The sequence below is a fragment of the Numenius arquata genome, chromosome 11, assembly GCF_964106895.1.
Source record: "Numenius arquata chromosome 11, bNumArq3.hap1.1, whole genome shotgun sequence".
Classification (NCBI taxonomy): Eukaryota; Metazoa; Chordata; class Aves; order Charadriiformes; family Scolopacidae; genus Numenius; species Numenius arquata.
In genome coordinates, this window is record NC_133586.1 from 23,884,552 (window position 1) to 23,900,768 (window position 16,217).

Consider the following 16,217-nt stretch of genomic DNA (forward strand, 5'->3'; position numbering starts at 1 on the left):
AGGACCTTGTACTTGGCCTGGTTTAACTTCATGAGGCTGACACGGGCCCACCTCTCCAGCCTGTCCAGGTCCCTCTTGATGGCATCCCTTCCCTCCAGCGTGTCAGCTGCGCCACACAGCTCGGTGTCGTCGGCAGAACTTGATCCCACTGTCCATGTCATTGACAAAGATGTTGAACAGCACTGATCCCAGTACTGACCCCTGAGAAACACCACTTGTCACTGGCTTCCCCTTGGACACTGAGCCGTTGACCGCAATCCTTTGAGTGTGGCCATCCAGCCAGTTCCTGATCCACTGAGTGGTCCATCCATCAAATCCATGACTTTCCAGTTTAGAGACCAGGACAGTGGGACAGTGTCAAATGCTTTGCGTAAGTTCAGGTAGATGATGTCTGTTGCTCTCCCCTTTTCTACCAATGCTGTGGCAACATCGTAGAAGGCCACCAAATTTGTCAGGCATGTCTTGCCCTTTGTGAAGCCATGCTGGCTGTCACCAATGACCTTCTTATTTTCCATGTGCCTTAGCAGAGGTTCCAGGAGAATCTGCTCTATGATCTTGCCAGGCACAAAGGTGAGACTGACCAGCCTGTAGTTCCCTGGGTCTTCCTTTTTTCCTTTTTTGAAAATGGGGGTTGTGTTTCCCCTTTTTCAGTCAGCGGGAACTTCACCAGATTGCCACGACTTTTCAAATATAACGGAAAGTGGCTTAGCAACTTCACCTGCCAGTTCCCTCAGGGCCCGTGGATGGATTTCATCAGGTGTCATGGACTTACATACCTTCAGGTTCCTTAGATGGTCTTGAACCTGATCCTCCTACATTGGGTGGTTCTTGTTTTTGCCTGGTCCTTCACCTCCGGAGGTGTGAGGACAGAGGTTGGCAGTGAAGACTGAGGCAAAAAAGTTGTTGAGAACCTCAGCCTTCTCCTTGTCTATCGTTACCAGTTTGACATTCTTGCTCATCGGGGGGGGCTACACTTTCTTTAACCTTCCTTTTCTGGCTGACATACCTGTAGGAGCCCTTCTGTTATTCTTAGCATCCCTTGCCAGGTTCAGCTCCAGCTGTGCCTTGGCCTTCCTCACCCTTGTCCCTACATAACCAGGCAGTGTCCCTATGCTCCTCCCAGGATACCTGATCCTGCCTGAACTGCCTGTGCAGTTCCTTCTTGCCTTTTAGTTCGACCAGCAGGTACCAACTCAGCCATGCTGGTCTCTTCCCTTTCTTGCTTCATTTCTTACACCTGAGGATCAAGAGCTCTTGTGCTCTGTGGAAAGCGTCCTTAAAGATCTGCCAGCTCTGTTCTGCCCCCGTGTCCCTGAGGACCGTTTCCCAGGTGGTCCTTTTGACTAAATCCTTGAAGGAGGTTTGCTTTCCTAAAATTCAGGACGCTCCTTGTCTGACACATACCCCTTAGGACTGTGAGCTCCACCAGTGCGAGATCACTGCAGCCCAGGCTGCCTCCAATCTTGACACCCCTGATGAGCTCACTTGCATTGGTGACTATCAATCAGGTCCAGTGTCGCATCCCCTCGGGTAGGGCTATCTATTTCCTGCCTTAGGAAGTTATTGTCCGAGGCACTCCAGGAACCTCCTGGATTGCCTACAGCTTGATGTGTTGCTTTTCCAGCAGATGTCGGGGTGGTTGAAATCCCCCAGCAGGATGAGAGCCTTTGAGCATGATGCCTCCTGTAGCTGGAGTAAGAAGGCTTCATCAGTAGGCTGTCCTTGATCAGGTGGTCTGTAGTAGACACTAGCCACAAGGTTCCCCTTGTTGCCTCGGTCTCTAATTCCTACCCATAAGCTTTCCACTTTCCTCTTGGCTATTCTTAGGGACATCTCTTCACACTCTATCCATTCCTTAACATAGAGGGCAACACCTCCGCCCCTCCTTCACTGCCTGTCCCTTCTGAACAGCTGGTAGCCATCAATAGCCACACTCCAGTCATAGGATTCGTCCCACCAGGTTTCAGTAACGGCCACTATGTCATAGCTTTCCAGCAGCACGGCAGCTTCCAACTCCTCCTGTTTGTTGCCCATGCTGTGTGCATTCATGTAGAGGTACTTCAGCTGGGCTGTTGGCTCTGCCACTGTCCTGGTTTGAGGTACAGCCACCTTCTTAGGGGAACACCCCTTGAGGTGTGTCATGGGTGTTTCCTTGTTGACTCAAACCACCTCAGGAGCCCCTGGCTCATCTCCATAAGACTTTGACTGCAGTGCAGTGTCCCCAGCATGCCTCAGGGCAACAGCCTGAAGGCCCTTACTAGCACCCCGTCCCTCTAACCCTGATGAGATACCCCACAGATTGTCACAGACAAGCCTGATGTTATTATCCCCCTCCCACTTCACATCTCGTTTAAAGCCCTGTCGATCAGCCCCGCAATTTCTTGGGCAAAAACCCTCTTCCCCCTTTGAGAAAGGTGTCTCCCATTTGATGCCAGCAAGCCTGGTGCTGTGTAGGGCGTCCCATTTGTCAAAAAACAATGAAATTGTGGCAGCAACACCAGCCACGGAGCCACGTATAAATACACTGGATCCATCTGTTCCTTCCAACATCACTGCCTGCAACTGGAAGGAGTGAGGACAAAATAACCTGTGCCCCAGATTCCCTTACCAACCCTCCCAACGCCCTGAATTCCCCTTTGATTGCTCTTGGGCTACAAGTTGTGGCTTCCTCCCCACCTACATGGAAGATTCTTGTCTGCATGCTCACTGCCTCTCTCATTAACCAGTTTCATACCTGTGTTTCTTTTATTTATCTCACTGCAGCTTGGGATACCTCCTGTGTTGTACCTATCCACCCATCTCCTAGCTCCCATCATATCCTCCTGAGCTCTCTGCACAATCCTCAGCCAGGGCTCCTTCTTTCTTGATGTCCAGGTTTCCTGGGCAGACTGTCCTGGTCTCCTTTCCCAACTCCCTAGCTGAATATTGGTCTTATATCCTGGTCCTTCAAAACATCTGCAGTAGATGAGGCACCCCTGGAGCTGGCGGTGGTTTTGAGCTTTTGGAGCACCTTGCTCTAAAGGGTTCTCCACTGGGCTCTTTTGCCCAATCTGGCCTCTTTCTGAGGTGCTGTAACTGGCTTGGTCGATGATGTGAGAACAGTAGAAGTAATTCTTGACTTCAAGAAGCCTTTTGGTGTGGTCTCTCCAGGAGACAGGCCTGGAGGGGTGGACTACAGGATGAGTGGAAAATTGGCTAAGCTGCAGCTAAGTTGGGAGTGCAGCTAACTGATGCAGAAGGGTGCAAAGAAGGGGACCTCATCTTGGGTCAGACCAGCCTAAACGAAAGAAGCATGGCCAGCAGGTCGAGGGAGGTGATTCTGCCCCTCTACTCTGCTCTGGCAAGACCCCACCTGGAGCACTGTGTCCACCTCTGGGCCCTCAACACAGGAAGGACATGGACCTGTTGGAACGGGTCCAGCGCAGGGCCACAAAAACGATCAGAGGGCTGGAGCACCTCTCCTATGAAGACAGGCTGAGAAAGTTGGGGTTGTCCAGACTGGAGAAGGCTTGGTGGAGATCTTAGAGCCCCTTCCAGTATCTAAAGGGGACCTACAGGAGAGATGGGGAGGGACTCTTTATGAGGGGAATGTAGCGATAGGATGAGGATGAATGTTTTTAAACTGAAAGAGGGGAGATGGAGATGAGATCTGGGAAAGGAATTCTTTGCTGTGAGGGTGGTGAGAGCCTGGCCCAGGTTGCCCAGAGAAGCTGTGGCTGCCCCATCCCTGGAGGGGTTTCAAGGCCAGGTTGGATGGGGCTTTGAGCAACCTGGTCTGGTGGGAGGTGTCCCTGCCCAGGGCAGGGGGTAGAATCTGGATGAACTTTAAAGGTTCCTTCCAACCCAAACCATTCTGTGACTCTGTGCTTAACCAGGTGCACATATTGCACACTGACCAGTTGCTGACTTCCTGTGCAAAGCTATTTTTCAGCAATTCCTCACTGTTTAAATGGGCACTGTTGGCTGCAGCATGCAGTGGGGCTTGTCCTAGAATAGGAATGAAAACCTGTGAAAGAAGGGACCGGGAAAGGGTGGGGAGAGACTTAGGGGCGAAGCTCTCACAGGGAACCATGCCCCAGGGCGCTCGTGCAGGCAGAACCTCCAAAGGAGCACTGCCGAGTGCGGGCAGGGAGCGCGCCCTTGGATACCTCTAGTAAAACAGTGCGGAAAACATTTACCGTGCAGCAGAGTGGCGCAGCGGAAGCGTGCTGGGCCCATAACCCAGAGGTCGATGGATCGAAACCATCCTCTGCTAGGAAAAATAACTTTTTTCTTCTCAGGGTTGTTTTTATTTTGAGCCCTGGCTCCCCACACGGGTCCCCGCGCTGGGCGGGACAAAACAAGAATTTTTCAAAATAGAAAAAACGACTAGATGGCCCGTACGGGGATCGAACCCGCGACCTTGGCGTTATTAGCACCACGCTCTAACCGACTGAGCTAACCGGCCAAGGTACCTGCCGTTTTCCGCGCCGCGCCCAAACCCCTCACAGCGGCTGCGGGGGAACGGCCGAGCCCGGCAATAAATAATACGTTTGGTAGAGGACGGTTTCGATCCGTCGATCTCTGATTTATACACCCAGAACGCCTCCGCTGTGCCACTCTACTCCACTTACTTAAAGTCTCCTGAGCACGTCCTCATCCAGCCTCCCCGCACCTGCTCTGTGGGACGCTCTCTGCGGGGCTCTGCCTGCCCCCAGCCATGGAGTTGCTCCCTGGGGCGCTCTGCCTGCTCCCCAGCCCTGAGGGACGCTGCACCGGGGGGTCCTGCGGAGCTGGGCGAGCAGCGGTGGTCGCCTCAGCCCAGCAGCACGCTCGTCCCATGCAAGGTGACAGTCACAGCACTGCTCTCCCTTCAATCCAGGTGACTATGAATGAACGCCCTGTGGTCTGTTTGCTGAACGGGCTTGGAACTTCTCCCGGGAACTGGAGACAAAGTCCCCCATTGTGTTACTGAAGCTGAATAGAGGAAAACTCCATCTGGAATCTTCTATTTTTCCACCACCCTGATAGCAGTTGCCATTCACCTGTGGGATAAAACTGCCTATGTGTAAGATTTTGGGAAAACAGGTGAGTTTCTGAGGGAGAAACACAGTACTCGCCTTGAGTGCTGTGTTCAGTTCTGGGCCCCTCACTACAGGAAGGACACTGAGCTGCTGGAGCGTGTCCAGAGGAGAGCCACCAAGCTGGTGAGGGGTCTAGAGAACAAGTCATAGGAGGAGAGGCTGAGGGAACTGGGCATGTTTAGTTTGGAGAAGAGGAGGCTGAGGGGGGACCTCATTGCCCTCTACAACTCCCTGAGAGGAAGTTGTAGAGAGGTGGGTGTTGGCTTCTTCTCCCAAGGGAATAATGACAGGACCAGAGGAAATGGTCTGAAGTTGCGGCAGAGGAGGTTTAGATTAGATATGAGGAAGAATTACTTTACTGAGAGAGTGGTCAGGCACTGGAACAGCCTGCCCAGGGAGGTGGTGGAGTCGCCGTCCCTGGAGGTATTTAAGAAGCGTGTAGATGTGGCACTTCAGGGCATGCTCTAGTGGCATCTAGAGATTGTGGGGGACTTTTGTGTGTGTATGGTTGGACTCGGTGATCTCAGAAGTCCTTTCCAACCATGATGATTCTGTGATTCTGTGATTCTGTGTCCTGTGGGGAATGCAAAATTATGAAGCTGGGTATATTTTTGTACAAGTTTCTCACAAATTTGGGGGCGTGGTTTGCAAAACTGCTGGCATTTGGGAGATTTAAATATTTTTGGTAAAAAAAAACCAAAAGAAAACATAAAGCCTGGGACCTGGGCTACTCAGCATATGGTAGTGGGTGGATTTTTACCTTGGCACATCCTGACAGCCCAGGGAAATCCTCCTTCTCAAGGAGCCCTTTTTAAGGCAAGTTGTCCTGGAGGTGCCTCATGTTTTATCACTCCACTGCTGCATCATGAAATACTGTTTTCTTTCATACATGTATTCCCATACTGCACAAATGGGTCTGGAGTTGTACGGTTTTGAGTTGTTCTTCAGTAATTCTTCCTGGTACTGCTTTGCAAAGAGTTGAAAACAGCAATACTAACTTCTGACAGCCTGTAGGATCACCTTGGAGATGTTTGAAAGCCATCTGGACATGATCCTGGGTAACTGGCTCTAGGTGGTCCTGCCTGAGCAAGGGGCTTGGACAAGATGACCTCCAGAGGTCCCTTACAACCCGTTGTGGATGAAAATATTTGACACAGTTATGATTTAGCAACAGTTTGAGATTTATTAATGGTTGGACGTAAATCAAAAGGTTGAATTTTAGCAGCACAATTTAAGGGTTAACAAGGTGATTCAGTAGAACAACAGCAACTTAATTACATATTCAAGAATGACAAGATTCACATTAACTTACTACAGGGTACCATAAATCAAAATATATGTATGTACATATATAGACACAAAAACATATAAACACACCCCACCCAAGGAGTCACATACACACCACCTGAGTCTTTACTGCCCTTCATAGCAGGCGACTCCAGTGAGCCGATGGGTGCCCCTTTTGACTCCTCACAGACAGAGACAGACAAACAGAAATATTTGGATCCAATAGATCATAGCAGCCATATTCATGAAGGCTAATGTGTATATTCAAACACATGGCATAGATAAGGAGGTGGGTGAGAGAGGTTAGCCTATAGGTAAAATTTCCCTCTTCTTGAGTTTAGAGTAATATTCCCAATGCATGGGCATTCCTCAATGGGTGATAATTGAAACTTGAGAAGTTTGACTTCAGCCTGGCCCTTCCATATGCCTGAGAGGTGTCCCACCTCAGGGGAGATGCTGGTCACAGCTCACTGTGATCCAGGAGAGCTCAAACGGTCTCACTTAGGGTCCCTATTTATAGGGTGTGAGATAACTGACTTCATCAATATTGCCAGATAATTCTGGTACCTTTCAGAGCAAGCTACAATCCAGGCAGCAGGAGTTTCCCAGGTAACAGGAGTTTCAGACATGGTTAAGAAGTGCCTAACTCACTGTACTTGTAACTGGGACAGCAAACTCATGGCACCTGAAACCAAGATAAGAAGGTGCCAGATCATCCCAGCCCACTGTGCTTGTAACCAAGACAAGAACACAATGTTGGCTGGTCCCGACATTGCAATGAGGCCCAGGAGGGTGGGTGAGGTTGCACCACCACACAACACCAACCATTCTGTGATTCTGTGACATCATGTGGTGGGATCCCTAACCACCTCCACACAGCCAGAGATGTGTCACACTCTCTCTCCAGAAAAATAATGGATACAGGACCATGGTCCATGGATTCAGTTTCCTCACACTCTTCGGGTATGGGAGCTGGAAGCCATTTGGGTACACCACAGCACACATCCCTTGACTAAGTTGCAATATAGGTGTGGTTTGGAATATCCTTGTCTGGCTGTAGTCTCCAGGGTCATCTGTTACATTTGGGTTGACAGCTATAACGTGAGCTTACAGGAAACTCACACCTTTTTGCACTGGAACCAATATAAGATGATGTAGGACGTTTCCAGCAGTGGTAGGTGTCTGTGGCCAAGGAGCCAAATCAAGTTCCTCCCAGTTGCTCACTCCTTAAATGCTACTGGTTGTATTGACTACATTGTCATTGACTTTGATGGGCATGTCAGTGCTAACTTATGTACAGATACTTGCAGTTGGATGTCATAATCTTGAACTGAATCCCATTCCTATATCCAGCTGACTGAATCTCTCTCCTTTCCTTTCTGGTGGGAGGAAATGATTACCATGGGATGAACTATATCAATATGCCAGCAACTGGTTGGTGTATTTTTTTTCCTGAAAGTATGCACTACTTTTTTTTCTGACTTTGCTGGAATTTTGCTATAAGTTAGTTTTATGTATGCGGGAGTCATGTGTTCTAATGAGAGTGATTTATTTTAGATATGCTTGAAAGCTAACCATTGTGTAGAAGAAGGAAAAAAGGCTTAAGAATTTTGTAGTTAATGTACAGATTTTATGACTTATTTCTGTAGTTTCTGTAATATTCAGACAATTGCATTAAATATATTCATTTATTCATGATACAGGTTATGTACACTGCTCAGTATTTTCCAACAAAGGCTAAAATGTCCAAACCCTTTACAGACTTACAGGAATGCGCTAATTTGTTGAATTTGAACCTTTCAAGTGTGAACAATTTTCAGAAAATCAGTGAGACTTTCTAGGCAGAGGCACCTTGCCAAAGAATTGTCTCCTCCCAAATGTCTTCCTCAGAGCATGCTTTACTTCTTTTTTTTTGTAAGCTGTAGGCGATTGGCTTCAACATGGGAGTTACCACTGTGTAAGAAAGAGCTACCAGTTTCCTGCTGTTTGCCAAGACACTGAACTTTGGCTTTAAATGTATCACACCAGTTGTGCAGTAGAACAGAGTCATCACCACCAGATGAGCAATGCAGGTGAAAAAAGCTTTGCTTCTTCCTTTGGCAGATGTCATTTGGAGGGTGGTATGGATTATCTGGATGTAAGAAGCTGCTATCAAGATAAATGGGATCAAAACAATTATAACAGTAGCAATGAACACAAGAAGCTCGAATAAGTATGTGTCTGAATAAACCAGATCCAGAACAGGAGTGATGTTGCAAAAGAAATGTTCAATCTCCTTTGAGCCACAAAATAGCCAACCAGTGAGTCCTACAGATAGTGGAATACCAGAAATCCAGCATGCTATGACCATATGAAGACACGCTCTCCTATTCATTGTTATGGCATAGTGCAAGGGATGGCGTATAGCCACGTATTGGTCGTATGACATGGCACCTAAAACGAAACACTCAGAAGTGATGAAGAATGTGACCAAGTAAAGTTGCAGAACACAGGTAGAAAAAGAGGTGACCTTTCTCTCCAACAACAAATCCACAAGCATCTTGGGGACTATGTTTAGTGTAAAGTAAATTTCAATCCAAGCCAGGTTTTTGAGAAAATAGTACATGAGGGTGTGCAAGGCAGGGTCAGTGTTTGCAACTATGATGATGAGAAAGTTCCCTGTCATTGTGATTAGGAACATAAGGAGAATTCCCTGAAAGAGGAAGACCTGAAGAGCAGCAAGGTGGGAGAACCCCTGCAAGGTGAAGTAGGTCTGGTTTCTGAGCCCTGGGGCTTCAGCAGCTTCCATGTGAAGAAGAAACTGAATTAAAGAATAAGGCTAGGTATGGCTTGAAGGTTTGCTTACCTAAGTATGAGTTAGCAAATATAGCTTGGCTGACCACAAACAGGGGCTTACCCCCTTGCAGAGCTACAATAAAGGCATGTATGTATGTGGCCAGCAGTTGTGAGGCCAGCACAATGTTATCTTATCTCTGACAAATGGGGGGCTTCAAGAGGGAGGTAGCATATGGTAATGAATTACTGGAAACTAGTGAATATGTTAAGTGTGGTGATATGTATGTGTGGCGTGCATATATGTTGTTAAACTGACTCTGTCTGGCACGCACATTTGGAGGAGCGATCCCCTGTGCGTCCAGCGCTGCAATAAAGGATACCTGCTTAATAGTCATCCCGACTATTGAGTCCTGATTTCGTCTTTCATGGCATCAAAACAACACAGCCTGTATAAACCAACAAGGAAGACATGAGAAGAAAAGTCTTTATAGGGATGAAGAAAAACTAGTGAGCTGCTCTGAAACTGCTTCCATTATTTAGAAAATGGGAAAATCAAATATAGTCAGGCAAGCAACATGTTGAGAAGCACACTAAGAAAAGCAGCACATGATAACAAAAAAAATAGTAAGAAAACCCAGTAAGAAAACCCAGTCCAGAAGAGCTAGGATTTTCCTTTCAGTTTGTCTGGTTTTATTTTTAATTAAGCTAAAATGTTGCCTTATCAATTTCATATTTCAACTGGTATTTTCTGAAATATGTTTTCATCTACAATTCACCTGTTTCATTTTCTGTGTGCAAAATACGAATTAATTTCCTACAGAATTGAACTCTAAATACACTCTCTGCTCTATTTTTAGAAAAAAAATTCTTCCCTGTTTTCCCCTGCATGTTCCCACATGCACATAAATAAGTATATACAGATTTCAAATAAATAAAGGAGAATAAAACTGTTGATGGTACAGCCAAATGTTTGACGCTTGAAGGATAGACAGAACATATATTCTACTATTTGGTATGTTCACTGCTAAAATATAAAATAGTGACCTACTATTTTTGTCATTTTTTTAAACTATCGTTGTTATTATTCAGTGCCACTGGACAATTCCTTATGAATTCAGTGTTGTAAGAAACCTTCCTCTTGTAGACCATCTGTAATCTACCTGTCTATTTGTGATGTAGATAACCATATCTGAAGTGAACATTTGAATTAACTTCTCAGTTTTCTTTATGCCACCTACAAAGGTAGGTCAGAAACCTTGATTGTATTTCTTTCTTAATCCCGTCATCATTACTGGTGTCACTATCTGGGAGTGCCATTCATTAGCACAGAAAGGAGCAGCTACGTGCATGGTGGAAAGCAGTATGAGCTGGGAAATGTCCTCCCCAACAGTTTGTAGTTCAAGCACTCTCCAACCTGCACTTTGATTGTCAGCACTGCTTGAACTTCCTACGTTCGTTCACAGTAAAGTGAAGTTACAAGTCTGCATTATTATAGAATGCAACCCCTTTCAGAATGTTACCATCTTGACCTGTGTTCCCCTTGATCATCTTAGTGGTCTTGTTCTGTACTCTCGTCTATTTATCAATCTGTTTCTTGCACAGACGGATGCCAAAATGGGACACCTTCCTCCATAGATGGCCTTGCAAGTGACGCGCGGAAACAAACCTTACAACTCGCAGAGAGTTATAAAGCAGGTATGTTTATTGCAGCGCCGGGTGCAAGGGGGATTTCTCCACCAAACTTGCACACCGGTTTGTGAAGCAAGCGTCCATTTATGGTGAAAAGCATACATATTCATTAAGGTGGGCAGGTTATTATAATTAAAGGCGTTACTATTCTAATTATTTCTAAGAACTCATTATCAAAAATCTCCTCCCCTGTCCTGACCAGATGGACACCTTTCCCAGACAGTTAGGTTCCTCCTCAGCACCTCCTTAGCATGCAGCTGCTCCCGCTATCTTATACACAAGGCCATTTCTTTATCTTGGAATGCTGGGGCCCCGAGCTTTTGTTCTTTCCCAGACTGTAATACATCTGCACTAACAACCTGTAACCGTTTGTTTTCTGAATCACAAGTGCCAAGCTGTAGCCTATGAAGGCACGGACCCCGGTCGGCGGTGCAACCAGAATCAGTTTATTATAACAAACACACAGCTTATATAGTACCAAATATCTTCTTTCCCAAATAACACGCCCCTGCAATCCCCAACTGCCAGATGGGTGTGAATTCCCTTCCATCAGCGGGGTCGTTAGGCACTGTTTGTGGGTCGTTAGGCGCTGTTTGTGGGTCGTCCCCTGCCAGTGCTCCTGCTGCTTTTGTTCCTTTCTCCGGCCTTGCTTCTTCCACAATCCTGTTCACCCACATCTCCCCCTTTTTTGTTTAATATACAGAATAATGCTTGTGTTAATATATCAGATAATGATTACACATATGTTACATCCTAATGATTACATTGACCCTATACTACCAAAGCTGCTATAAACTATAAAACTACTATTAACTATACTGTTTAACTTATCAATTTCTATAACTCTCTCACAGAATGTGATTAGCTTACATCCACGCAAATTCTATGCTATGGCTGGATTCTACATTCACTTCTTTTTCTAACATCATGCTTTGCAAGGCAAGTGCAGTGTGCATTTGAGCATACATGACTTGATTTATGCTTTTATAACACAGAAAAACAAACATGGCAAACATAACAATTATCAACATGTTATAGTTGAATTTTAGGACAAATTGAGTCGAAATAGATTTATTAAATATTTATTAAGGTAGGAAAGCAAAAGCAGCGCTGGGCGGCCGGGGAGTCGCAGCTCCACCAAAGACTCGCAAATTCAGGCAAGCTAAACGACTCCTTTTATCTTCACAGAGGTCGATTGCAACATCTTCGGTACGCCCCTCGGCTTCTTCCGAGGGGCTTCTTGCTTGGGGCAATTTCGATAAGATATCGTCACAGAATCAGCTTATACAATCTATTCTTTTCAGGGTTGATTGGTACAATGGCACACGTTAGCAAGACATTAACGGTTTAACATTCGCTCAAGGTAACACATTCTGATGACATTGTGGTTAAGCCTTTCTTGTCAAACAGGGTGTTCCCATGTTTGGTGTTGCCAGATAACATTGTGGACGTGTATCTTCTGGTTAAATAGGAAGTTCTCAAGACTGCTACAATGGGTTCGTTCCTCTTGCTTAACCTGTTTGATCAGCAAATTACCCTTAGTTACTTATTACAATCCCCCCTTCTTTTATTTATAAGTGATTTGCTGATCAAACCTAGACAATACCTCACAAGCGGCATCTAATTCAGGATTTTCGTTCGGTATAATTTTCATTTCCAGTTCTGATTGCTTCATCACCATTAGCTGCACTTTTTCTAACCTGCCTTTAAAAAAGGTTACAAGTTTATTAATGACACAGGGTCCAAAAGTCAGAGCCAATAGTAATATTATGAGGGGTCCCGCCAGAGTAGAAATTAAGGTAGTCAGCCATGGTGACGGATTAAACCAAGATTCATACCAGGAGGACTGAGCCTCTCGTTCCCGTTTTCTTTTCTCTAATCCTTCTCTCAGCTTAGCTAACGAATCTCTTACTACCCCTGTATGGTCAGCATAAAAACAACATTCTTCACCTAGGGCAGCGCATAATCCTCCGTTTTGCATGAACAAAAGGTCCAATCCTCTTCGATTCTGTAAAACTACTTCTGACAATGAGGTCAATGATTTCTCTAAATAGGAAACAGATTTTTCTATTCGGGCCAAATCTTCGTCTACTGCAGCTCTTAGAGATGTTAGACTCTGTTGTTGTTGTACCAAGGAGGTTATGCCAGTGGCGGTCCCGGCAACCCCTAAACCAAGTAGAGTAGCTATAGTAATTGCAGATTTTGGCTCTCTTTTGTTGATTTTATGTCCTGAATTGCTCCAATGTAAATACATAGTTTCTTCCCCATGTAAGAGGATTCTAGGTACCACAGTAACTTTTACACAAAATTCTGAGACATTTTTCTTGAGAACAGCAGTGGACAAACAAGGTGTTAATCCGATTATGGAACAAACCCACCATGCCCCAGGACTAGGCAGAATCCATTTAATATCGGATGTAAAGTTTTGAGTTTGGTTAGTACGTAGAGCTCTTTCCCCATTCGTCACCTTTCCTATACACCAACCACTCCCTCTGACCTGTTGGAGAGTAATCCCTGCTTTCCGTTCTTTCCAATTACATCTGGAGGGATTCTCCTCGGCAGAGGTATTAAAGGGAGATGGCACAGCTATCCCTTCATAAAAAGGGGGTTTTACATCATAACATAACCAACAGGAAGTGGTAAAATTTGGATTTGTTGCATTTAGAGCTTGATAGGCTGCCTTCATTACAGCCCATAAGGGTTCATCATCTTTGGGTATTTTCTCCACTTTATTTGTAGAGGTTAGGTATGTCCCTGGGGTGACTGAGGCTGTGGAGTTTCCTCCCTTTGGCTTTGTGATGACTCGATTGGGCCCTACTGCTTGTGGTATTTTAACTTCACGTTTTTGAATGAATATTAGTCCTCCTCTATCAGTTCCAGATTCCCAACATCGCATTCCCCAGGTTCGTCCAAATAACCATCCATGGTCATTAGGCTGCAGGATTTCTAATATAACATGCTTACAGTTGCCAAGATGGGAGCCCTCTATGTGTCCATCCCAGCTAGAAGCTGGCAGGTTGCATCCTCTGGGCCCCCATATTATATTTAAAAATCTATCTTTACTGGCTACATCCCAGTTTGAAGCTATGGTTTCACATCCCCAATATGCACAGTAATAGTGATTAGGGAAATTGCAATAGCTTTTCCCTGGATTCGAACTGGGGCAGAGATAAAAAGGTTTTATTGCTCTTTCTTGTCGACCCGGTGGGTCTAGTTCATAAAAGACTAATTCTTCCAATTTAACTTGGAATTCTGGGGGTCTGGCTGTCACATTATACCGAACTTCTATTGAATCTTCCCATAGACCTAAGGTCCAATTGAAGGGTTGATGTTCATTTTCTAAAGTCGTGGTAATTAATACCATTAATAGGATACCAGCTTTCATTTCCCCCACTGTTCAGTACCTCTCTGCCTTCCTCGTCTACTCTTTTGCGGAGAGCAACGGGATATTAATATCTTCTCGGCAGCAGCAGGTAGTCTTCAGGGGGATTTTGCTGTTATCCTGTCAATAATTTCCAAGGTCTAAAGAGTTAGTTACCTCTCAAATATATGTCCACCTGTTTGGTTGTTGTGCCCGTTTCCAGGCAAATCTTATAACACACTGTCTTAAAACTCTATACCAGTCTGTTTCATATATTTCCCAAAGCTCGGGTATTGACAATTCCCACCCACAAAATAATTTACGAATCTCTGCTTGAGCCCGTTGTTCCCTGGTATGTGTCAAATTATTGCGACATTTCATACAATAAGGTTGTCTCTTAAATGAAACACAAGACCATTCTTTATCGCAATTTAAACATCGGCAAACAACCCAACATAAACGTCCGGAAGTGGGGTGTTTCACGCAGGGTATTCCACAGAGATCTCCTATACTGGGCGATTCAGGTATTTCTGTCTCCATCTCACAGCAAAAAGGAAAAACCTGAGGAGTTCCTGTCAGTTTGTATAATCCAGCCCCCCCCGTTTGGTCAGGTATTCTCTCCTCACTCCAAGGTGCAAAATATACTTTTCGTAGGGTATTTCCAGGTGGTATTTGGAACCATTGATGTAAACTATTTCTTGCTTCCCTTCTGGAGTGCTTCATTTACCGGTCTCGTTTTTCCTTATCTTCATTCGGAGGTCTCCTGGTTCTGACGTTACGGTCCACCTTTCTGGGAAGATAGGTCCCTTAATTCTGCTGGCATGAGTCCATCCTTTTTCTGCTGTCCGTACAGCCGTATCTGTGGTAAGTAAAACAACAAAGGGTCCTTCCCAACGGGGTGTTAGGGAGGTTTCTTTCCAGGTTTTGATTAATACCTGGTCTCCAGGCTGGATTTGGTGTATGGAAATGTCCAAGGGAGGTCTTTGTACTACCAAACCCTTCTTTCTTAGTTCCTGTCTCCTTCTTGTAAGTTCTAAAATATATTCTGTTAAAATTTTATCCTCGACCTTTGGGTGCTCTACTAATAATCCAAAGTCATAAGGCATCCCATACAACATTTCAAAGGGGGATATACCAGTATCTGTCCTAGGTTGAGTTCTAATGTAAAGCAAGGCCAGCGGTAGACATTTAGTCCAATTCATTTTTGTCTCCACCATAAGTTTGGTTAGGTGTTTCTTTATTTCCCCATTCATTCTTTCTACTTTCCCGGAACTTTGTGGGTGCCAGGGAGTATGGTATTCCCATCTTGTACCGAACAATTCAGTTGTTTCTTTAATTATTTTGGATGTAAAATGTGGGCCTTGGTCTGAGTCAATTACCGCAATAGTTCCATACCTCGGAATAATTTCTTCCAAGAGGATTTTAATAACTGTCTTTGCAGTAGCCCTTATCACTGGGAAGGCTTCTACAAAGTGCGTAAGGTGATCAACCAAGACTAATAAATACTGATATCTCCCAACCTTCGGTAATTCAGTAAAATCCACTTGTATTTTCTCAAAGGGCCTTTTAGCCAGTTCACGACCCCCTTGAACCTTCTCCCTAAGTTGTCGTTTATTCACTTTGTGACAGGTTAAACATCCCTCTAAGATCCTTTTGGCTAATCCGTATATTCCGATGCAGGCATATTTTGTTTCAAACTGATCCACTAAAGCCTGAATTCCCCAATGGGTTTTATGGTGTAATTTATTTAGTATTCCTCTGGCTAATCCCTTTGGAAGAATTTCCCTACCATCTGGTAGCAGCCACTTATCACCATCTCTTTTTGCTCCAATTTGTTTTAGCTTATCCAATTCTTGGAGAGTGAAAGTCTTCTCTATTTTTAGCCTTTCAGGTTCCTCTCCCAAGGTCTGAACCATTAACAAGGCAGCCCGTTTTGCCTCTGCGTCGGCTAGATTGTTTCCTCTTACTGTATGGGTTAGTCCCTTCTGATGTCCTTTTACATGGACTATGGCTATCTTTAGTGGACCTCTTAAGGCCTTTAA

At 45.2% G+C, this 16,217-nt stretch overlaps 1 protein-coding gene and 2 non-coding genes across 3 annotated transcripts; 1 reads left to right on the forward strand and 2 right to left on the reverse strand.

The window, feature by feature from the left end:
• Window positions 1–4,183: 4,183 nt before the first annotated feature.
• On the forward strand, window positions 4,184–4,255 carry TRNAM-CAU (transfer RNA methionine (anticodon CAU)). Its single transcript has one exon. It is a non-coding gene; the product is annotated as a tRNA-Met (tRNA).
• Window positions 4,256–4,373: 118 nt separating this feature from the next.
• TRNAI-AAU (transfer RNA isoleucine (anticodon AAU)) lies at window positions 4,374–4,447 on the reverse strand. Its single transcript has one exon. It is a non-coding gene; the product is annotated as a tRNA-Ile (tRNA).
• Window positions 4,448–8,187: 3,740 nt separating this feature from the next.
• LOC141470112 (olfactory receptor 10A7-like) lies at window positions 8,188–9,015 on the reverse strand. Its single transcript, XM_074156039.1, has one exon. It carries the CDS (start codon window positions 9,013–9,015, stop codon window positions 8,188–8,190), a length of 828 nt encoding a protein of 275 aa, XP_074012140.1.
• Window positions 9,016–16,217: the final 7,202 nt, after the last annotated feature.

What these genes read in the sequence shown, in the direction of transcription:
- LOC141470112 (XM_074156039.1), bottom strand. Translation starts at nt 9,015, where the DNA reads ATGACAGGGAACTTTCTCATCATCATAGTTGCAAACACTGACCCTGCC.